The sequence below is a fragment of the Notolepis coatsorum genome, assembly GCF_963971535.1.
Source record: "Notolepis coatsorum genome assembly, chromosome: 2".
Classification (NCBI taxonomy): domain Eukaryota; kingdom Metazoa; phylum Chordata; class Actinopteri; order Aulopiformes; family Paralepididae; genus Notolepis; species Notolepis coatsorum.
In genome coordinates this window covers 52969955-52988859 of record NC_140166.1, presented here as the reverse complement: position 1 = coordinate 52988859, position 18905 = coordinate 52969955, and the positions used below count along the sequence as shown (strand labels likewise).

The 18905-nt window shown below is 45.6% G+C and overlaps 1 protein-coding gene across 2 annotated transcripts in view; it reads right to left on the bottom strand.

The window, feature by feature from the left end:
• ehmt1a (euchromatic histone-lysine N-methyltransferase 1a) overlaps positions 1-18905 on the bottom strand; it is a 160376-nt gene that overhangs the window by 121549 nt on the left and 19922 nt on the right. For both annotated transcript variants that reach the window (XM_084309159.1, XM_084309160.1), the window contains exons 8-10: positions 3239-3549; positions 3011-3094; positions 2776-2864 (exon numbers count right to left, since the gene is read on the bottom strand). In XM_084309159.1, coding sequence (XP_084165285.1) covers positions 2776-2864; positions 3011-3094; positions 3239-3549 — 484 coding nt within the window. The remainder of the gene's footprint in view (positions 1-2775; positions 2865-3010; positions 3095-3238; positions 3550-18905) is intronic.

Genomic DNA, 18905 nt, shown 5'->3' with positions numbered 1-18905 from the left:
TGTTTTAATTTAAAACATGATCACAAACCTCCCTAACTCATTATGTAACTGGTTTTAATTTAAAACATGATCACAAACCTCCCTACCTCATTATGTAACTGCTTTTAATTTAAAACATGATCATAAACCTCCCTACCTCAGTATGTAACTGTTTTTAATTTAAAACATGATCACAAACCTCTCTACCTCAGTGTGTAACTGGTTTAAATTTAAAACATGATCACAAACCTCTCTACCTCAGTATGTAACTGCTTTTAATTTAAAACATGATCATAAACCTCCCTACCTCAGTATGTAACTGTTTCTCATTTAAAACATGATCGCAAACCTCTCTACCTCAGTATGTAACTGGTTTAAATTTAAAACATGATCACAAACCTCTCTACCTCAGTATGTAACTGTTTTAATTTAAAACATGATCATAAACCTCCCTACCTCAATATGTAACTGTTTCTAATTTCTTTGTTTCTTTCTCTTTTCAAATGTTGTATCTCTTTTATATGTATTCTGAACTGAACACATGAGGGTACAACCTGAAGGATATGCCTGGTTGTCATATAAAAAGTTAATTGCATATGAAAATACCTTTATTCATGGCCTTAAAAAGTGTTTAGTTTAAAGTTAAGTCCGTTTGTTGAAACACATGAGGCCTGCTAAACAACCAAGGTTATAGCGGCGCTCGGTGGCCAGAGATATGTATGAGTTGCCGGGCGACGGGCCTGGTGACATCACAACTTTTGCACCCAGAGTCTGGAACACCCTCCCTCAGACTGTCCGAGACTCTCCCTCACTCTCCACCTTTAAATCCAGACTCAAAACCTACCTGTTCTCCCAAGCATACAACCTTCCCTACCCATAACCACCCTCCTCCAACCTACCATCTCCCCTTCCCCTTCCCTACTTTCTCTCCGTCTCCTGTCCCCCCCCCTCCCCCTCGGTTTCCTTACTTCCCTGATTGTTCCCCTACTGGATTTTGTATTATTTTGTTACTTGTGGTTTTATGTCTTGTGTATTCATACTGTTGCTTATTCCCTGTGGTTCTATGTTTCTCTGTTCATTTGTTTTGCTTATTGTCAGCGTCTTTGGGTTCTTGAAAAGCGCTATATAAATAAAATGTATTATTATTATTATTATTATAAAGCGGTTAGGGAGGGGATTTGGCCCTGCTAACAGGTGGCGGCGGAATTGCAGAGTTCCATAGTGCTGGAGACTGAAGGCCCCCGTGTCTAATGAAAGATGAATGAACATCTTGCCATGGTACCGTCTAGTCGGCGCAGTTGTCGCATGTAAATCTGGTTGGCAATGCGTGGTAGGCGGGCGACAGCAGAGGGGCACGGGGTACCTCTGTGAACAGGCAAGGCTGGTGGAAACGGTCAAGGTTTCTATACCCATAGCGAAGTGGAACGGGGATCAGACCAAAGAGGGAACCCTAATGGAGGGTTGGGGGAGGGGAGAGAGCAAACGATGAGAGAGAGAGATATAGATAGATATTTTCTTAGACTTTTGTTTTTCCTCCTTCCTTTCATTCTATATTAGACCTTTGTTTATGTAAATAAACTATCCTTTTTGATATTTTGATAACAGTCCAAGTCAGTGTATGATTGTTCCAAATGCATTGGGGAATAGATAGTAGTGTCTCCAGTAGGGATGGGCGTGAGCAATCGATTACTCGTAGCTATGAGAAAAAATCAATCTTAAATTATTAATCATTTTTATGAAGTTTTTTTTTTTACTTTCTTTTTACATATTTGTTTCACATGTATGTGTAAGATTATAACTGTTTGTTGGTTTCCTGAACATATACGTGAATGAACTAAATTAAGTTACTTTACCAGTAATACACGATCACTCGAGTATAGCACGCGATCAATCTATCTGGATTTTTCTTTAAAATGCCCATCCCTAGTCTCCAGTAAGCCGCGGGAGGACAGAATTCCTACAGATGTACATTCTCCAAAAAAGTATGGGCAGTTATGGTCTTCGTTCCCAGGATTATTTCTACTAACTGTCCCTCGGGTCCGTAGTGAACTGGGAAAAAGGGCGTTCAGATATGCAGCTCCCTCCACCTGGAATCAGCTACAAAACCACCTGAACTAGCATGAGCTGGTCTCACTGGTTGCTTTTAAAACCCTTCTAAGCTATATGGAATCCAGCACATCTGGCTGCAGATGTTTCGACTGACTTTAAATGGTTCTGTGAATTGTCCTTGTTTTTGATTGCTATGTTTGTTTTTTAAATTCTTTACGTCTGTAAATGTGAAATTGTAACTGTGCTGCTGCCTATCTTGGCCAGGACGCTCTTGTAAAAGAGATTTTTAATCTCAATGAGACTTTTTCCTGGTTAAGGTTAAATAAATTAAAAATAAATTAAAAAGAATTCCACCATGAACGATTACCTTGATGAAGAAACCAACACAACGCAGACGGCAGATATGGCACAGACAGAGGCTGTTAGCGATCAACGACCAGGCTGAAATACCCTTTTCTAACAAACATCAATGTCTATTTCAATAAGAAATAAAGGTTTCGGGCACCCAAGTGGCGACCCATGTAACGCGCTGCGTCGCAAAGCGGCCGACCCGGGTTCGATTCCCGGACCCGGCGTCCTTTGCCGAATGTCTTCCCCTCGCTCTCTCTCCCGTTCTTCCTCTCTCTCCCTCTCTACCGGACTACCCGGTAGAACAAACAAATAAAAATCTACCAAAAACATAATTAAAAAAAAAGAAAAAGAAATAAAGGTTTCAATCAATCAATCAATATTATTTAAGTTAGTTACCTAGAAGATTAATGACTTTCTGGAGCTCTCCCTGTTTTGCAGAGATGTACAGCTGCTTCGTAGGGTACGTCACTTTCTTTGGTTTGAGGCTAAAAACAAAACAAAAAGTACCAAGGGTAGAGGAAAATAAAAACAAAGAACCAAATCTACAGGAAAAAAGATCCAACATTATATCAAGTTATAAATCTGACTCCACGTGAAAATCTCCCCGCGTGATTCAAAGAGAACATTTTACTTGTCATCATCCAGTGCCATAAGGATGCTCTCCAGTGACTCTATGGGTGGTCTCCCTCCGGCACGCAGGGGCTCCCCCTTTAACCTTGGGACAGAGAGAGCAGGTGTGAACTATTCCCCTCGTTGACACGGAAGCAAATAAACCACGTTGCAATCACATGGAAAAGACAACAGAAACACAGACGGGAGAAAAGATAAGAACAAAAAAGAGCCGGAATATCAGCATTACTTGTTAGGGCTCCTGTCACGCGTCCCCTCCGGCTTACTGCTCTTCCTGGCCCTGAGAATCTGGGGCACGACGGGCACAGCTGGCAGACGCGACACGGCAGGCACGGCGGGCACAGCCGGCAGCGCGGGGGGCCCAGGCTCCGACTTGGGGAGCGACGGCGTCGGGTCTGGCGCGCGCACGGTCACCTCCTTCGCCCCGCTGGCGTCCTCCCCGCAGTGGGGACAGAACGGACGCTCCTTCAGGATGGAGGCGCAGCCCAGGTGGAAACGGTGGGATATGCTGCCGTAGGGTTGACACTCCAAGAAGGTCCCCTGTGGAAGAGAGACCAGTAAACCGCTGCAGTCCTCGTCTCTATAAACTAGGGAGTCGATGCTCCTAGTCTGTTGGGTGAATGTTGGTTAAATAGTCGATATGTTCTCTAGGGATGGGCACAGTTATTCGAAGACTATTCGAAATGACAAGAGGTATTTGGGCAAAAAAGAAATGCAGAAACCAAACTTTCTCACGCTTTTATTTTGAAGACAAAATCGCTATACTGAAAGTGAAACGTATGTGGTGCGCCGTGCTGCTGACCTGACGGGAGATTTGCTGGTTGAAAGGCTATACGCTAATGTTAGGCACTAGGCAGGCAGCTATTGAAGCCAGTGACTGGAGCTAATGTACAAGGTAGGGATGCACCGATCCGACTTCTTCATACCCGATACCGATACCTGGGCTTTGGGTATCGGCCGATACAGAGTACCGATCAGATACCCATTGTTCAATTAATAAACTGTATGCCTCACTGTGTGGAAGAGACTGTGATCATTCTTTCGTGCAAGGCAACATCAGGCTTGACTTAAAACATTACTTTCCTAACTTAGTGAAACAAAATGTAACACATTAACACAGATATAAATGTACTGAATTGTTATTTATTATTATATTATATTAAAATAAAAAATTTAAATCGGATAGATGCATCCCTAGTACACAAGGTGTTGTAATTGGATTGACAGTGAAGCTAACAAGTTTCAGTGGAGTATGTTAGCTTGCTTGCTAAAGTTAGCCAGGCAGATATTGGAGGTTTGGAGCTATATAGCTTCTTTTTTTTATGAAAAGCCTACAATGGTAGGTTTACTTCACCTTGCAATCTAATAAAATATACACTTGAAATGTGTTAACTTGTCAGCCACGTTTGTAGTTGTGAAGCATTAGTAGTTGTGGCTAATGTTAGTAACTACTAACTAGTGAATGATTGGGGGTAGGGTGATGGGGGGGGTTGAGTGTGCTTATGATATCCGGTTAACTGCAATCTTTTCAATAGAATAATCGAATATTGATATACCTTCAAATTCCCATCCCCAATGTTCTCAGAGTTTCAAGTGGTAAAAAAAAAGCAGCTCCATTTCCACCCGAGCGCTGACCTCAGTAGCTGACCTCAGTAGCTGACCACAGTAGCTGACCTCAGTAGCTGCTCTCAGTAGCTGACCGCAGTAGCTGACCTCAGTAGCTGACCTCAGTAGCTGACCTCAGTAGCTGCTCTCAGTAGCTGACCTCAGTAGCTGCTCTCAGTAGCTGACCGCAGTAGCTGACCTCAGTAGCTGACCTCAGTAGCTGACCTCAGTAACTGACCTCAGTAGCTGACCTCAGTAGCTGACCTCAGTAGCTGACCGCAGTAGCTGACCTCAGTAGCTGACCGCAGTAGCTGACCTCAGTAGCTGACCTCAGTAGCTGACCGCAGTAGCTGACCTCAGTAGCTGACCTCAGTAGCTGACCTCAGTAGCTGCTCTCAGTAGCTGCTCTCAGTAGCTGACCTCAGTAGCTGACCTCAGTAGCTGCTCTCAGTAGCTGCTCTCAGTAGCTGACCGCAGTAGCTGACCTCAGTAGCTGACCTCAGTAGCTGACCGCAGTAGCTGACCTCAGTAGCTGACCTCAGTAACTGACCTCAGTAGCTGCTCTCAGTAGCTGACCTCAGTAGCTGACCGCAGTAGCTGACCTCAGTAGCTGACCTCAGTAGCTGACCTCAGTAACTGACCTCAGTAGCTGCTCTCAGTAGCTGACCTCAGTAGCTGACCTCAGTAGCTGACCGCAGTAGCTGACCGCAGTAGCTGCTCTCAGTAGCTGACCTCAGTAGCTGACCTCTGACCTCAGTAGCTGCTCTCAGTAGCTGACCTCAGTAGCTGACCTCAGTAGCTGACCTCAGTAGCTGCTCTCAGTAGCTGACCTCAGTAGCTGACCGCAGTAGCTGCTCTCAGTAGCTGACCTCAGTAGCTGACCTCAGTAGCTGCTCTCAGTAGCTGACCTCAGTAGCTGACCTCAGTAGCTGACCTCAGTAGCTGACCTCAGTAGCTGACCGCAGTAGCTGCTCTCAGTAGCTGACCTCAGTAGCTGACCTCAATCAATCAATCAAATCCTTTATTTAACCAGATAAGCATCATTGAGATTAAAATCTCTTTTTCAAGAGCGATCTGGCCAAGCAAGGCAGCAGAAAGTTTCAACATAAAAAAGAACATCACAATAAAATACAGATAAAACATTTACATCAAGCTCCAATTTCAGGCAAGTTATCAAACAGGCAAATGATCAAACACAGTTGCACTGACCAAGGGAACTGAGTTCGTAGGATTTTAAAATGGCTTTGAATTCTCCGAGGGTGACCAGTCCTGGTAATTTTAGGTCCTCCTGTATCTTGTTCCAAGATGAAGGAGCAGCATATTTAAAAGCCCTTTTTCCCAATTCAGTTCTCATATGGGGAACTTCCAGTGTTAGAACAGCTTGAGAACGAAGGGCATACTTATATTGCTTTGTGCACAGAAGCACACTTAGGTACGAGGGAACCAGTTTAAGCAGAGCTTTGTGCACCAGAGAGAGCCATCGAGAAAATCGCCGTATTTGTAGAGATGGATAACTTGCAATGGTATATAGGGTGCAATGGTGCACTCGATTTCCACATCCCGTAACAAAGCGTAAGGCAGAATGGTACACAGTATCAAGCTTTCTAAGGTACTGATCAGGTGCATACATATAGAGTAAGTCACCATAATCGAGTAGTGGTAAGAAGGTGGTCAAGATCAGGTGACTTCTCACTTTAAGTGAAAAACAGGACCTGTTTCTGAAAAAGAAGCCGAGTTTAAGCTTCAGCTTTGACACAAGTTTGTCTATGTGAGATTTAAACGTAAGGTTCTCGTCCACTGTAATGCCTAGATATTTGTAGGAAGCAACCCTTTCGATGTCAGTCCCTCCAGCAGTAACAAGTGTGGGAAGATCAGCTGGGAGTCTCTTCCCATTTGAGAAGAGCATAAACTTTGATTTGCCAGCATTTAACACTAGCTTAAGCTGGGTAAGATGTGACTGAACAATGTAGCTGACCTCTGACCTCAGTAGCTGACCTCAGTAGCTGACCGCAGTAGCTGCTCTCAGTAGCTGACCTCAGTAGCTCACCTCTGACCTCAGTAGCTGACCTCAGTAGCTGACCTCTGACCTCAGTAGCTGACCTCAGTAGCTGACCTCAGTAGCTGACCGCAGTAGCTGACCTCAGTAGCTGACAGCAGTAGCTGACCTCAGTAGCTGACCTCAGTAGCTGACCGCAGTAGCTGCTCTCAGTAGCTGACCTCAGTAGCTGCTCTCAGTAGCTGACCTCAGTAGCTGACCGCAGTAGCTGACCTCAGTAGCTGCTCTCAGTAGCTGACCTCAGTAGCTGCTCTCAGTAGCTGACCGCAGTAGCTGACCTCAGTAGCTGACCGCAGTAGCTGGTCAGTAGCTGACCTCAGCAGCTGCTCTGAAGGTGATTGTAACACGACTGTCTGATGCTTCAGTGAACTGAGTGATTCATCGAGAGCAGAGGACAGCGTTGAGGCTGGTGGGAAATAGAGCAGTGAGTTGTCAAACACACTTCTAATTAAGGCTGAGACGATATGCCATTTGGAAGAATCGATAAATCGGGACCAAATTATCGATAAATATCGATATCTTTATTAGTATTTAAACAACTAATTTATGTTTATTTTGCAGCAATTATTTGTCGTTGCCACCATCTTTAGTGTTACAGATTTCCCCATTCAAAGCTACCACAGTGATCCTTCTCGTTCTATAGTCGCTGGTCTCTGGATGTGATGGAGGAGTGCACTGCATGTTGAAGGCACCGTGCAGAGTTGCAATTCAACTGAATTTACATGAAATGGGGATGTTTTAACTAAAACATGCCACAAGACCTAGTATTTTAGTATAGTATAAAGCAGTGGTCACCAACCCGTCGATCTTGATCGACTGGTCGATCTTTGAGACTGTCCCTGTAGATCTTTCCATGAAAAAAAATCCATAATCTCTTTTTTTTTTTTTTTTAGATCTTACCCTGAGAGTCCACATTACAGTTCTACCTTTGTTTTGATGTGAAAAGTGATGCTGCACTTAGCACTGACTGAGAAAGTACACATACAGTTCTACTTTTGTTTTGATGTGAAAATTATGCTGCACTTAGCACTGACTGCACTTAGCACTGACTGAGAAAGTACACATTACAGTTCTACTTTATAAAATGCTAATTGTAAATGTTGTGAAGGATCAGATTAAACCGAATATATATATTTATTTATGGATATATATTTAATAGTATTTGTATATCGTTTGATATCCCTTGTATATTCTTTGTACATATACACTGAATATCCCTTTAGTCTACTACAGCCCATAATAGTTCATTCTCTCATTGGACAAGAACCTGGCGCCAGCAGACAGGCCCCTTGAGTCAAGTTCAATAGTGCCGACGAACATGTCCCAACTAGCCCCGGTTCCGCGTAGGAATACGGCTACCGAAATACGAATGGTACTATTTGTTCACCGTGCATATAAATAGGGCGCAAGTAAAGTAGAACTTTCTTTTAGTCCATTAGTCCTTTACCCTCCAACCTAGTAACAGACGTGAAGCCTCACCCACGACCCACGTGTGGTGCAGTATGGCCTATTTTGGCCCCAGAATAGGCATTGAGACCTCGTGTAAATTCATAGCTGAATTGTCATAGTTTGGCACTGTACCGTCGAGTGGGACGTATTTATTTTTTTGATATTTAAAGTTTTTTATTTTTCTCAAACAAGACAATACATACACAACAAAACAAGACAATAAATGATAATAATAACAATAACAACAAGGGGCGAGGGGGGGGGGGGGGGGGTTGCAGAGCGTTACAAAGGTTCAGTAGACAAACTTATTCCAGATAGTGATCTAATAAAGTTCAGGGGACCTTGAAGGCCATCGGGCCTATCACTCTCTTGAAGAGACAGAGCAGCCTGTTCCATCGATAGCAAGTCCATGAAGTCCTTGCGCCAGTTCTCCATACTGAAGCAGTTCGGTTTGCGTTCTTTCCAGTTCATTAAAATAATCCGTTTGCATGCTAGAAAAGCCAGTGCTACAGTATTATTTACAATCTTTGCTTGAGCAGTGTCCATTTTTACACCCAATATACACATTATAGGGCAAGGATTAATGTCAATTTGGAGAGTAACTGACAGGTCCTCAGCAATGTCCAACCAAAATTTCCTAACAAGTGGGCAGTGCCACAGCAAGTGCATGAGCGTACCCTCTACTCCACACCCATGCCAGCACAATTTGGGTAGGGTGTGATTCATTTTATTCAATGTACAGGGTGTTATATAGGCCCTGTGTAGTATCTTTAATTGTATAATTTTATATCTAACACATTTTGATATTTTTGTACTATTCCTAAGTGCTGCTTCCCATTGTGTTTCAGATATGGATATACCCATGTCTCGCTCCCATTGGACTTTAGTTTGGGTATTGGTATCAGGGGTGGTTGAACATGATAGTTTATACATTGCAGAAACAATGCCTTTCCTGCCTGTAATTCCCCTTAATGTCTCTTCCATGACTCCGTTTGTTCCTATAGCTATGCCTTTAGACAACAATGATTTAATAACTGATTGTATTTGTAAATAAGATAAAAATTCTGTGTCTTTCAGCCCAAACTGTGTTTTAAGTTCATTAAAAGGTATCATATTTCCCCTTTTGATCACTTGGCCCACCTGTGTTATATTATGTTGTTGCCATACATTATTTTTAAGGAGTTTACCTCCTGCAGAGAGCAAAGGGTTTTTCCATAATGGACATGATGGTAAGGAATATCCACTAAAGGTCAGGCGTTTATGTAAGATTTTCACTATCTCACATGAAAATTCTAAAAGCGGATTGTCCAGTCTGGGAGTGATTTTTGGGTTATACCACAACATTGAAAGAGATAGATCTTTGTTATGTTCTTCTATAATTTGTTCTTCAAGCCATTCCCAGCTGCCAATCTGTCTCACACTATTGTAAGCCCACTGCAAGGGGTATCTTGAGTTATATGCTATGTAATATTGGTGGATATCTGGTAGTCCTATTCCTCCACTATTTCTTGGTTTTATAAGTTTTTTATGGCTGATTCTAGGTTTTCTGTTGTTCCATAGGAAGCCAGAAAATAATTTGTTTATTTCTTTGAACCAACTAGGAGGGAACTTTAAAGGTATAGAGGACATCAAAAAAGCTAGCCTTGGTAACAAATTCATTTTTATAATATCAGATCTGCCCCAAAGGGATAAAGGCAAGACTGTCCATCTTTTGATGTCCTCCTTTATATTCTTTAAAAGGTCAGATGTATTTAACTCAACCATTTTTTCAATGGGAGATCGGATTTTAATTCCCAGGTATTTAATTCCTTTTGGCTTCCAATTGAAAGGAGCAGAACCCAGATGTGATTGAAAAGTTAGGTTGTTAAGTGGAATAGCTTCACTTTTACTATAATTCACTTTATAGCCCGAACATTTACCAAATGTATCTATAAGCTTTAGCACTTGAGAGATGGAATGGGTAGGATTTGTTAGTGTTAATAATATGTCATCAGCAAACAGGCTGGACTTATACTCACAACTACCAATACGAATACCACTGATTTCTTTATGAGCACGTATAGCACAGGCAAGTGGTTCGAGGGAAAGAATAAAAATGTGCAGTGAAACCGGACATCCTTGGCGGGTAGATCGATAGAGATGGAATGGATCAGACCTTATACCATTTGTTCTGACTGACGTAACCGGTTCATGGTAAAGTGCCTTTATCCAGTTCATGAGAACCGGACCAAATCCGTATTTAGGTAGTACATAAAACAGATATTTCCACTCCACTCGATCAAAGGCTTTCTCAGCATCCAGCGATATTGCCATCGCTGGATGATGGGAGGCCCCCGCCCTTGACATGACATGCATTAGCCTCCTCATGTTATTTGAAGCTAAACGACCCTTTACAAAGCCAGCCTGATCAATATGAATCAATGAGGCTATAACATTTTCCAATCGCCCTGCAAGGACCTTCGCAAACAACTTATAATCATTATTTAAAATACTCAAAGGTCTGAAATTACACATTTGCAAGTGATCCTTGCCAGGTTTTGGAATCAATGAAATAGTAGCTTGCCGCATGGTTAGCGGCATGGATTGATTGGCCACTATATCATTAAACAGCAATATTAGAAGTGGTGTAAGAGTGACTTGGAAACACTTAAGAAATTCACTTGTATAACCATCATCACCCGGTGTTTTACCGGTTGAGAGGGATTTGATAGCTGATTTAATTTAATTTTCCGTGATAGGTGTATCTAGTGATTCCCTTTCTTCTTCAGAGAGGGTTGGGAGATTTATATCTCTGAAAATGTTTTCCATTTCCTCTTCACTCGTACAACATTCTGATTTATACAGTGTGCTATAAAATTTAGTGAATGCTTTATTGATTTGAAGTTGTTCACAAATCAGAGAGCCATCTTCATCATATATGCTAGAGATTGATTGACGATTTTCTTGCTGCTTCAGTCTGAGAGCAAGCATTTTACCAGCCTTATCGCCAGATTCATAATATTTTCGACGCAACTGAAAGAGGGCAAATGCATTTTCCTCATGTAGAATTGCTTGTAATTCTGTTTTTATAACCAACACTGCTTTTTTCAGTTCTAAATTGTCAGGGACCAACATATGACTAGTTTCCAAGGACTTAAGTTCAGTAATCAGACCATGTTTCCTTGCCATTTTTTCCTTTTTCTTAGCTGTTGAGTAGCTTATAATCCAGCCCCTACAGGTTGCCTTATAAGCCTCCCATACAGTCTGCACTGACTGGACTGATGTAAGATTAATACTAATGTACTCCTGTGTTTTCTCCTCAATCATAGACACAAAAACTTGATCTTTCAATAAGGAGTTATTAAATCTCCATTGTTTGGTTTTATTGTTAATTACAGCAGGAGTAAAAAGGACTGACAGGGGCGCATGGTCTGATAAAAGTATGTTATGAATTTTGCAATCAATTACATTACCCACCAAGGATTGTGAGAAGAGAAAATAGTCAATCCTGGAATATGAATTATGAGCGTGGGAGTAAAAAGTATATTCACGTGTGTCAGGGTTGACAACACGCCAAATATCGGTTAATGCAAGTGGGTTTTGCATTTCTTTAAGTGCACTTGACAATGCTCCGTCTAGTGGGAGGGGACGCCCAGACCTATCAATCGAGGCATTGCTAACCAAATTTAGGTCCCCACCCATCAGAATGGGATAATCTGCAAATTCTGCCAGCACCAGATTCAGCTTTGACAAAAAAGTATTCTGTCCCGTATTAGGAGCATATACATTTACTAAGGTACATTTTTCATTTAGTAAAATACCTGACAAAATTATATATCTACCATCTTTATCAACTATTTGTTTTGAAAGTTTAAATGATATTTTCTTTGAAATCAGGATGCTTACCCCTCTAGAGGCTCCACTGCCTGGTGCTGAGAACACTTGACCTACCCATCTTTGTTTCAATTTAACTGATTCTATTTCATTCAGATGGGTCTCCTGGAGCATTGCCAAATCACATGATAGGGATTTCAAATATGTAATAATTTTATATCTTTTCGTTTTGTTTGAAATACCTTTCACATTCCAGCTAATCAGATTTACATGATTAGGTCCCATTCTTTTTATCAAGCAACTTTACAGCTTCCTCCTTGTAAACTATGCAACAACATGTATGGATAGACAAAAATAAAAAGTACAAGACATACACATACATAAAGTAAGCCATTAGGCAAAGGAAAAACAGTAAACAAAACAGAGATAGACTTAATGTCCATCCCTTGTCCGCAAGCAGAGCAGGCGCGGCCGTGCTGCATCCTACACAGCTCCGTTCTCAAGGTTCAATCAACTTGCGCAAATAAAAAATAAAAATACGCGATGCGGGCACCAGCGTTATGTTTATGAGGGAGAGTGTGATTAGTTCATTTTCCACTTGTTCATTGTGTAACATAAATAATATCTCAATAATTCCATCAGTCCCACTCCCAGCCGTAAAGCATAATGAATGAAGGTATAGAAGAAAAAAATAAAAATAAAGCAGGGGGGCTTACAGTGACGCTGGTGCAGTTATGCCTCTGGTCATCTCACTCTCATGTCAACCAAAGATCTTGGGTAATCGTTTCTTCAAATCTTCAACAGCCTCCGATGCGTTGTTGTAGATATATTTCACCTCATCAATGGTGATAACGAGCCTCGCTGGGTAAAGTATTCCATAGCGCAGGGACGTTTCTTTGCAGAGTTTCGCTCTGATGTCATCATATTCTGCGCGCTTTTTTTTAATCTCCGTTGGTAGATCCTGGAAGACTCTCAGTGGTTGTCCTAGCCAGGATAGTTGCCTTTTCTCCGCCACGGCCTGGAGGATCCTCTGTCTGTCGCTCCATCTCCGTATGCGCACCAGATACGGCCGCGAAAGCTCACCTGGAGCCGGGCGGGGACGTGGGCTACGGTGCTGACTTTCAATTTCTGGTGTTGGCTCGTCGTCTTTACCATCCAGAATATATTTGAATATGTCGGCCATCATCTTGTCTGGGTTGCCTGTCTCCAGTCCTTCTGCCAGGCCAACAAAGATCAGATTATTTCTCCGATTTTGTGCTTCCAAGTTACTAAACTTTGTTTGTAGCGTGTTCAGTTCTTTGGCTTGGACCTGCAGGGTTTTACTATTGGCCGCACACTGGTCTTCTAGATCTCCGATTCTTCCTTCTGCATTAGAGTGGGACGTATTTCTATTAAGTAATAATAGTCTATTATGTATGGTGCATCGTTCGGTTAAAGTTCTAAAGTGAGCAGCACCCCCATCGTTTCCTCGCGTTATCTAGAGTCTTAACCAGGCTGGGCAGACCACGCGTGGTGCTTTCATCCGAGGAGTTCTGGGCGAGGACGAGTGGACCTGCACAGTGGATTACCTACCCGGACGACTGCTGAGCCTATACGGCATGGAATATCTATTTGCTTTGGGTGCTTTGATTTGTGGAGCGGATAACAGCCAACGCCAGTGAGTGTTGGAATTACCCCCGAGAGGAGCCCAGGTGAGACGGCGCTCAACCCAGACCGAGGCCGCCTCGCTTCTCCTTCGTTGTGGACCTACAGCTACCGTCTACAAGAGGGCCCAAGTGTATTCATCTGTGGATCAAGATCCTGCGGGCACTGTTTTCTGTACCTGAATTCTCCCCAGGAATCGTTGGCCAGATGGGATGCAGCTGACGGCTCTCCAAACCCCCCCCCCCCCTTACTGACTTACAACCAACAGGACCCCTTTAGTATCCCGCTATAATCCTTAAGTACCATCGCTATAGTTTCCCTAAAGAACCAGGTTGTATACTTGCTTCCTGCGTAACCAGAGATTGAACATTCAGTGTTGATTTGCCTACGAATACTCATTTGCCTTACAAGTGCATTCAAATCATAAATGTAATTAAGTGAATGTTGTATATACCTTTTGCTATATTAAACCTTCGACTGTTATATTTGTGTGGACCTGGTTTCATATGTGGGAAAGTGTTCATCATACTTAGATATCGTGTACTGGATGGCCAGAAGTTAAAGTACATCAAGCGGTAGTGGTTTAATGATACCATACTTATCAATACAGTCAGGGAATTGTACCCCTCAGTTACAATTGGTCCTTCGAGCCGGAGGGTAACTAGTGTAATATTAATATAGTGTTATTAATATTGAAATGGCCTATGATGAACACTCCACGAAACGGTCCTCCTAACGTAGAACGCCCGCGGCGCAGACGACAGACACCTCAGTACTTAGAGGATTACGCTGTCAGTCAACTACCTAGCCTTCTACAGACGGTAAACGCGGTAAAAGTAGAAAGTAAAATTATGTCTGACCTTAACGACCAGGTTACCCCGACCACAGAGGCCCTAGTGGGTTCTAATGTAACTGACCAAGCTCACGGTGGGGACCAGGAGGGAACAGACATGCCTTTACCCCCCGCCAATACCGAAGAAGTAGTCCCCGACCAGCTCCGGGAGGAAGACAACCCTCCAGAGGTGGAACCCTGCACGGAACAAGATGAGGAGAGCGCCGAGGAGATAGAGCTCCAGGACTCCCCAACGAGAACAGCCAGGAGCGGCTCACCTCTACAAGCGTCTTCCCCCAGCGAGGCGGAGAGGATGCTGTCACAGGCGTTCCTCGTCAGCCTGACAGCCTCCACCGAACGCGATCGACTCCAGGGTGAACGCGATCGACTTCAGGGTGAACGCGATCGACTCCAAACACAGCAACGGAGCGAAGAAGAGCACATACGCCTGGAGATGAGACGCCTTCAGACGGAAGAGAATATGGCAAGAGACCGGTCCGACACCCAGCGCGCCGCTGACGGTGCCCAAAGAGAAGCAGAGCGCGACATCGCTCTCATCCAGCGCGAAGCCGAGCGCGACAGACTACAGGGCGAGCGCGACAGACTACAGGGCGAGCGCGACAGACTACAAGCGCAGCTAATGGAGCAGCTGATCACCAAGGCAACACCCTCTCCCTCCGCCAGGGGTTCAAGGGCCTCGTCGAGACAACAGTCAAGGGCAGCATCCCCTAACCGACCAAGCGACCCTGAACTTGACCACCAGAGAGAGCCTATACCCCCCGCAGACCCCCTTCCCCGACCGGTCCAAGCGAGACCCAGCTACAAGGAAGGAGCAGCATACACTGCGGAGAGGCTAAATAAACGACTACAGGATCTAGAGGACCTGACAGAAGAAGAAGAGGGAGAGGAGGAGAACCAAGCCCGACGACAGCACAGTACTCCACCGGACCAGGAGGTCCAGTACAGCCCAGGCTATACCCCCGCGGCGCTGCGCTACAGACCCCCGACTCTATTCACGGGTGAGCATGACGCACGACCAGCCCCGAGGAACAGCACCTGGACCAGCGGGCCATGGTACCCTGCCGGTACCAGCCCACAGAGAGGCGCAAGAGGAGACTCGCCTAGGAGGCCTCTCTCCCAACGCTCACCGATGTGCCAGCCATCCACGGCGTCATACATTGGCACACCGACGTTTCCAGACTTCACCCATGAGAATCGAGCACAGTACACGGAGCTCCGGATGTGCTTAGAGACAATGATGGTGGATGTCGTTGACGAACGCCACAAGTATGCAATATTACTGAAGCACCTGAAAGTACCCCGAGCGCACAATATAGCGCTAGCCTATGCCACCTCTACGACCCCATACACCGCGGCTCTAGCAGCGCTGGACCAGAGATATGGACGTATATGGGATTACGTAATCCAAGGGATAAAGCATATTGACCGCCTACCCCCAGCAACAGACAATCGCTCACTAGACGACCTGTCTATAAAAGTGCAGTCCCTGGTAGGGATGCTGGGAGCGCAACGAGAAAAGGGTATGCACGAGCTATACGCCAACTCTAACGTCGAGAGGATTTTAGAGAAGCTGCCGCCCGCCAGACAAGAGCGCTTTAGGCGGCAAAGAGACCACCGTGATCCTAACGGTCCCGAACCATCCCTCCTCGATTTAGCCGACTTCCTGACGAGAGAAGTCAGCAGCCTACGCTTGGATACATTCGTGCGGAGCACACCAAGCTCCAGAGAGGGACCTAGGAGAGTAAACGATGGAAGAAGATCAGTGACTGTCATGCACCAATCAGAATCAGTACCGAGCAGTAAGAACCACAGTACCCCCTCGAGAAAAGAGAAGTGGAAGATGGTGTGCCCGTACTGCGAGAAGGAACACTGGCTGTCACAATGTGACCTGTTCAAGAAGATGAATGCAGAAGAAGTGAGTCAATGGATAAAGTCCAACAGGCGCTGTTACCGATGTGCGCGCAGTCACATGGCAGCCGAGTGCCGCCTAAAGAAGAGGTGCAGTCGGTGTGACGGAGCCCACCTAGATGTCCTACACGACAGTAACAGAAGAAAGCCTGCACCTGCACCATCGAGCAGCACAAAGGCAAGTGTCATGTACATTGACCCCGCCAGCAGCAGCGGCGCCCAGGTGCTCTTAAAGGTAGTCCGTGTAACATTGAGCCACCAAGATAAAGTCATGGACACTTACGCCGTCCTTGATGACGGGTCAGAGAAGACCCTTCTCCTCACATCCGCTGCGGCCCAGCTGGGACTGCGGGGGAGCGAGAACCAGATGACGATTCGGACAATAAGAAGAGATTTAAAGACGATAAAAGGCGAGAATGCCTCCTTCACTATCGCAGCAAGCGGGCAGCCAGAGAGACGGTATAGGATTACAAATGCTTTCACCAGCCAAGAAATAGGACTATCACAGTACACCTACCCCATCGCCAAGCTGATGGATAAATATGTGCACCTGCGTCAACTACCTATCCCGCTCATAGACGGCGCCACCCCGACCCTGCTGATAGGCTCCGACCATGCAGACCTCATAGTCCTGATAGACCGGGTCCATACAGGACCCAGAGGCTGTCCTGCAGCAGTCGAGACCCGCCTAGGATGGACACTACAAGGCCCCCTCGCTAAATCTCTCAACCGAACAGCAGCCACTAGCTGCCTCCACTCCAGAGTGACAGAAGAAGACACCACTCTCCTGCAGCATGTCGAGAGGCTATGGACACTAGAGACAATGCCCTTTAAGAACGAAAAGAAAGACATTCGTTCTAAAGAAGACATTTACGCCATAAACCTCCTCGAGCAAGGGACAAAGAGTCACAGTCGGCGGAGTGATGAGATACGCAACTCCACTCCTGAGGCGAGAGGGAATGCCCACCTTTCACGCCACGAAAGAAGCTACGGAGCGGTATCTATTGAACACAGAGCGGCGCCTAGCCAAAGACCCCGCTCAAGAGAGTGTGTACCGCGCTGAGATTGAGAAGCTAATCACAGCGAGACACGTAATGAAGATTGACATTAAAGAGGCCGATCAGACGACCGAATCATGGTACGTGCCGCACCACAAGGTCCACCACAACGGCAAGGATCGCATTGTGTTTAACTGCAGCTACCAGATCGGATCCCAGAATCTGAATAAAGAGCTCTTGCCCGGCCCCACACTCGGCCCCTCTCTACTAGGCGTGCTACTACGCTTCCGCCAGGACAAGGTGGCTATCAGCGGGGATATCAAAGGGATGTTCCTGCAGGTGAGACTAGTGGAGGAGGACAAGCCCCTACTGCGGTTCCTATGGAGAGAGAGGATCGGAGATGAGCACCCAGCCATCTACCAATGGGAAGTCCTCCCCTTCGGAACCACATGCAGCCCGTGCTGTGCTACATTTGCACTGCAGAAACACGTCGCAGAGGACCCAGCAGCAGATGAAGAGGTCCGACACAGTGTGAAGAACAGTTTCTACGTGGACAACTGTTTACAAAGCGTTTTGACCCAAGAAGAAGCCGAGGCTCTCCTACTCAAGCTACGCGCCTCCCTGATCAAAGGCGGCTTTGATCTCAGGCAGTGGGCCAGCAGCGACCCGCAAGTATTGCGCAGCCTCTCCCCCGCGGACAAGGCAGCCAGTAGCGAGACCTGGATGGCGACCATCCCAGGAGAAGCCCAAGAAATGACACTAGGACTAGTCTGGCGCTTCAAAACAGACTCGCTCCACTATAGACACAAACCCCTGACCACGGAGCAGGGAAGGTCGACGGCGATACCGACCACCAGACGGAGTGTGTACAGAACACTCGCCAGACAATATGACCCGTTGGGATGTATTCTACCTTACACCACCAGGGCAAAGATGATTGTACGAGCACTATGGGACAAGGACCAGGGCTGGGACGACCCAATACCCGCACACCTTGCCTCCACATGGAGAGAGTGGGAGACGGAACTCCGCTCACTCCCAGGCGTCAACATACGCCGCAGCTACTTCCCACCCACAGTGAGGCCAGAGACATGCAAGATGGATCTACACGTCTTCAGCGACGCCTCCGAAGTAGCCTATGGATCTGTGGCCTACTTGCGTGCCCAAGAGAAGGGAGGAGAGATACACACCGCTTTCATCCTGGCTCGCTCAAGAATAGCCCCACGAAAGCAACAATCTATCCCGCGTCTAGAGCTCTGCGCAGCCCTAGCAGGAGCGCATCTAGCCACGTTAATCCAACGTGAACTCACCATCCCGGTGCAAAGAACAATCTTGTGGTCAGACTCTACGACAGTACTCACATGGATCAAGTCTGATTCATGCAGATACAAGGTCTTCGTGGGAGTCAGAGTCACAGAGATTCAAGAGTTAACAGAAGCAGCGAGCTGGCGGTATGTGGACACCAAACACAACCCAGCTGACGTCATCACCCGGGGAATGTCCCTAGATGACCTCACCCGTCACAACATCTACAGTGACGGACCAGAGTTCCTCAAGCTCCCGGAAGAAG